This window comes from Nannospalax galili, unplaced genomic scaffold, assembly GCF_000622305.1.
Source record: "Nannospalax galili isolate Female #2095 unplaced genomic scaffold, S.galili_v1.0 scaffold180, whole genome shotgun sequence".
NCBI classification, from domain to species: Eukaryota; Metazoa; Chordata; class Mammalia; order Rodentia; family Spalacidae; genus Nannospalax; species Nannospalax galili.
In genome coordinates, this window is record NW_008348199.1 from 4,019,947 (window position 1) to 4,025,355 (window position 5,409).

Below are 5,409 nucleotides of genomic sequence, written 5' to 3' on the forward strand. Positions count from 1 at the left end.
CGCATCAAGGAAGAAAAACCACATGACCATATCAACAGATACAGAGGAAGCATTTGACAAAATCCAATTTTAGAATAGAGAGACACTATCCCAATTTAATATTTTTTATTTTCATTCTTTTAAATATTTTATTTATTATTTTTATTTTATGTGTATACTGCCTGCACGTATGTGAATGTACCCGTGCTGTGCAATGCCTGCAGAAGTCAGAAGAGGGTATCCAATTCCCCTGAAACTGGAGTTATAGACAGTTGTTAGCTGCCATGTAGGTGCTGGGAATTGAACTCAGGTCCTCTTCAAGAGCAGCCAGTGCTCCTAACTGCTGAGCCATCACTCTAGCCCCTAATTTGATTTTTTTTTTTTTCGTCTTTTTGAGACAGGGCCTCCCTGTAGCCCCAGCTGTCCTGGAACTCACTATGTAAACCAGGCTGGTCTTGAACTCACAGAGATCTGCCTGCCTCTGCCTCCTGAGTGCTGGGATTAAAGGCGAGCGCCACCATGCCCAGCCCTAATTTGATATTTTTTAAATCCATAAAATACATACATATAATAGTGTACTTAATGGTAAGAAATTAACCAGTTAAGTTTCAGTTAATTTATGTTATATAAATTTTACCTCCATAAAATTTTAACATTGTTAAAAATGTTTAACATTGTTAAGCTTTAACAATACTACTTTTGAATTACAAATGTCAGTTTTAATAATCTTTAGAAATCAAGGTAACTATGATTACAAACAAGTAACCTTTAGTTAAATACACAACTGAAAGTCTATGGATATGTACCTTGTGCTCCAAAAAGAACCCCGGAAGAAGCAGTATTTTGGAATCTGTTGGCAGCTTTAAGAGATCCCTTTGGTCTACCAGTAAGAAATGGACCACATTGAGAGTCACTGTTTTTTTGTTTGTTGGTTGGTTAGTTTGTTTGTTTGGACAAGGTCTCACTCACTGTGTAGCCCTGGCTGGGCTAGTCTGGAAGTCACAGAGATCCATTTGCCTTTGCTTCCTGAGTGCTGGGATTAAAGGTGTTAAAGGTGCACTGCCACAGCCAGCCAGTGTCACTGATTCATCACCTTCCAGAAATTTGGCCTGGCAGCCTTGAATAAGCACAACTGTTAAAGGGCATAGGACATGAACCTTGAGAACGCAGTGAGCCTGAAATGCATGACACAGGTTTGATGGCCATGGTAGTATAAAATAAGAGATGAAGTGGGCAGAGCTATGTCTACTCAGGCTACACACAGCAAGCAGGCTTCTCCCTAATGGGAAGTTCCATACATTATCATTAAAGTATAGGTATGCTCTGTGTGTGTACATTATCATTAAAGCAAGTCTGAAATGTGGCACATGCATGTAATCTCACCACTCAGCTGAGGCAGTGTATCAAATTCCAGGCCATCCTGGACCCCTAGCAAGACCCTCTTTCAGACAAAATTAAAAATAAATAGAAAGTAAGGCTGAAATGTTAGTCTTGTCATTTGTAGACTTACTATTGGTTTTCAATATGGAAACAAAGTTATGAAGTCCGCTCTTTTCACAACCCCAAACCTCTTCTCTTGCAGCAGAACTGAGGCAAGGCTGTGGTGAATCTTTTCTACCTCCTAGGTGGAACCTCTCCACCATCTCCCCTCACCTTGACATGTCTGTGGTATGCACATGCTCTGCTCCCCAGTAATGACATAAATTCCTGCAGGACTGATCCAGCAGCTTGGGACTCCAAGTGGAACTCCTTGGGCAGCTGAGAAGACAAGTTTGTCAAGATTAGAACTCTATTGTTTTAACTCAGGAATACAGCAGCTATCAACAGAATTAACTGTCATCTTATATGTGACATAACAATACTCCTATGATACCAGATTAAAAAAACACATATGGCCCTTCTCCTAAATTACATGCTTCTTGAATCTCATTGCCTATGATTATTCAGGGCTCGCTAGCACAGTACTTATTATGATAGACATTCAGAAAGAACTTGCAAGTGAAGGTTCTACTACAGTGGCCAGGCATATCCATTAAGGGCAATTATAAGGGCAGTATGGTAGAAAAGAAAGCATTTTTTGTTTGTTTTTTTGAGACAGTCTCCCTCCCAGCTGGCCTGGAACTATGTAGACCAGGCTGGCCTTGAACTCACAGAGATCCGCCTGACTCTGCCTCCTGAGTGATAGGATTAAAGATGTGCACCACCATGCCTGGCAAGAAAGCATTTTTGTCTGTCTCCATCTTTCTAAAAGAACACTTGTGATGGCATTTAAGACCAACATGGCTGGCAGGCAAGACAGTCGGACACATAAAATAAATTTTAAAAATTAAAAATATAAAGTCAAGAGCCCTGACATATGAGCTCTCCAGAAGGAAAGGAAATCTTTCCTGACCATAGAAACAGGTCATAGAGCATGCTCTGTAGTTAACTTTGAGGGCCTTGAGGATATCCAGCTCGGAAGTTCAGACTCTTACAGTGGAAGGTCTGAGACCAAAGCCATACTATCAGACCCGCAGTAGTTCCAGATACTGAGCCAGCTTCATAGGAATTGCCTAAGTCTTCTCCAAATGGCTATGTAACTTCTGGGATCCTGAGCTGTGGAAATGACTTTTACAATGTGGACATGCTCTGGACAGATGACTTACACTCAACCATACAACCAAAAAGTTAATCTTATCTTGTTTGTTTAGACAAGCTCCCTGACCCATGTGCTCCTCTTGTGACTTGGGCATATGGTCTTAATCTCTCATGATCCTTCCTTGCCTTTGACCCAAAACAAGGTATCAATGTGTATATGTATGTTTTTCATATTCAGTAGAAGCAAGGAAAATTAACCCATTTGTGTTGCAAACAACAGGGATTAGGTTGATAAATCTGTTTGTGGCTGTGTGTCCTAGCTCAATAAGAGTTAGAAGGGGCATAGTCCTCGGATTAGACAGTCCCTTTTTTTTTTTTTTTTTTTTTTTTGAGACAGGTCCCTGTAGCTCCAGCTGATCTGGGATTGACTATGGGATTAAAGGCATGCACCACCACACCCAGCAAGATAGCTCCATTTTTTTTTTTTTGTCTTTTTGAGACAGGGTCTCCCTGTAGCCCCAGCTGTCCTGGAACTCACTATGTAGACCAGGCTGGCCTTGAACTCACAGAGATCCACCTGCTTCTGCCTCCCGAGTGCTGGGATTAAAGGCGTGCGCCACCACGCCCAGCAAGATAGCTCCATTTTTACTTCCCCATTTCATGCTGAATATACTGTTTCAATAAAGAAAGGGAGGGTGGAGAGATGGCTCAGTGGTTAAGAGCATTGGCTGCTCTTGCAGAGGACCCAAGTTCAGTTCCCAGCACCCACACAACAGCTAACAGCTGTCCATAAGTCCAGCTACAGAGGATCCAACACCCTCTTCTGACCTCTGTGGGCACTGTATAACATGGGTGCATTTACATGAATGTAAGCAATACACTCATTCACATAAAATAAAAATAATAATAAATTTTTTTTAAAAAATAGCCAGCACTTGGGAGGCAGAGGCAGGTGGATGTCTGTGGGAAGCGAGCACAGCCGAGCCAGCCAAAGATGGAGCCCTGGCTGGCTGCCAAACCTCGTGCTGTTTACTCCAACTCTTGGGGCTGGTCTGGTACTCACAGAGATCTGCCTGCCTCTATTTCCCAAGTGCTGGGGTTAAAGGTGTGCACTATCAGGCTGGAGAGATGGCTCAACAGTTAAGAACACTGACTGCTCTTGCAGAAGACCCAGGTTCAAATCCTAGAACCCACATGGCAGCTAACAACTGTCCCTAACTCCAGTCCCAGGGGATCCGACAGCCTCTTCTGTCCTCCGCAGGCATTGCACGACATGGGGGCACTTACCTACATGCAGGCATAACACTCATACACATAAAATAAAAATAACAAATAAATAAAAAAATAAAAGTAGAGCCGGGCATGGTGGCACACACCTTTGATCCCAGTACTTGGAAGGCAGAGGCAGGTGGATCTCAGCCAGCCTGGTCTACATAGTGAGTCTCAGGCCCACTGGGGCTGTTACAAGGAGACCCTGCCTCAAAAAGACCAATAAAATAAAATAAAATAAAATAAAATAAAATAAAATAAAATAAAATAAATAAAATAAAATAAAATAAAATAAAAAAGATCGAGCCCTTGTTCTAGAGAACAGTTTCGAGAGAATTCTTAAGGAACAGGTTCTCAGAACAGTTCAGGTCCCTCTTAGCTAAAATGGATGCTAGACTCAGACTGTCTTTATTCAAGTACTCTAACTGCCACACTGAACCTTTGCAGGCCAAGAGGTAGATTTTAACAAGAGCACAACAAGAAACCCCTAAAGTTGCCTGACCCTTCTCCCATAATTCTAAAGGAAGCCCCCCTTATACTGGCAGGCCAAAAGTAAGAATGAGTTCAAGACCCGGTGTGCACTTCGGAGTTCCCTAGACATCTGTAACAATGGACTAGATTTCCAAGTGTTCCTTGACCCTAGATTTCTCATAGCTGTACTCCCTTGGCATTCTAGGACACCTTGTTGTCCAATTCCAGATACTGACTTCCCCTCTGAATTACCAGAGCAGGTGCTGGATACAGCGTGTGCACTCCTTAGACTTTCTGTCTTTGTAGAGCATCATTACAAATAACTGTGAAACCTATTCTCACTCCTTGACCTCCTGCAGTATGGCTCTATCACCACCTTCCTCTCTAGAATTTCACTGAAATCTTTTTTACATGCATTGCACAATGTTAAGTCTTTGTTTTACCAAATATCTCTGAAGTTGCTGGCCACTCCATATATTTTGAAACTCTCTTCACTGGCTTTGGGATAATAAAGTCACTTGATTCTCCTCCTCCCTGTCACTTAGCCCTTTTTCTCAGTCTCTACTGATGGCTCAGTCCTTACCCTCTATCTACTTCCCTTCCAGGAAATGTGGGAACTCTTGGAACTGTTATCTTCAATTCTCTAAGTGACTCCACTGCACACATGGCTTCAGAAACAATCTCTGTCTGAGGTTTCCAAGTGAGTCTGTAGACACAGCCCATCTTTGGAGCTCCAAGTTGCAGGTCCACATCCTCTACTGCCCCAGATACAACACATTTAATAACAGTCAGGGCTCAGAAGTATGGATTTAACAGGCTACAACAGCATTTATGTCGTATTCCTGCCAAAACGCAGGAACAGAATAAGACCATGAGGAAACACAAACCCAAATAAAGGGACATCATACAAACAATAAATTCTTTCTCTCAGGTATCATGTTAGTAAGGCAGAAAAGGCTGAGTTCCAGATTACAGTAAACCAACATTATAGGACAAGTAAACCCATTGTATGATCCAGGATTAGATTCTGGATTGCAAGGATAGAGAGTAATGGTATTACAATTAAGAACAGTCACTTGAATTTGAATATAAATTATATATTAAATTATAATA

The 5,409-nt window shown here is 41.9% G+C and overlaps 1 protein-coding gene across 1 annotated transcript in view; it reads right to left on the minus strand.

Annotated features, from left to right (window-relative positions):
• Wbp2nl (WBP2 N-terminal like) overlaps positions 1 to 5,409 on the minus strand; it is a 21,157-nt gene that overhangs the window by 3,564 nt on the left and 12,184 nt on the right. Inside the window, exon 5 of the mRNA XM_029569181.1 lies at positions 1,633 to 1,737. Within this exon, the coding sequence (XP_029425041.1) occupies positions 1,633 to 1,737 (105 nt within the window). The remainder of the gene's footprint in view (positions 1 to 1,632; positions 1,738 to 5,409) is intronic.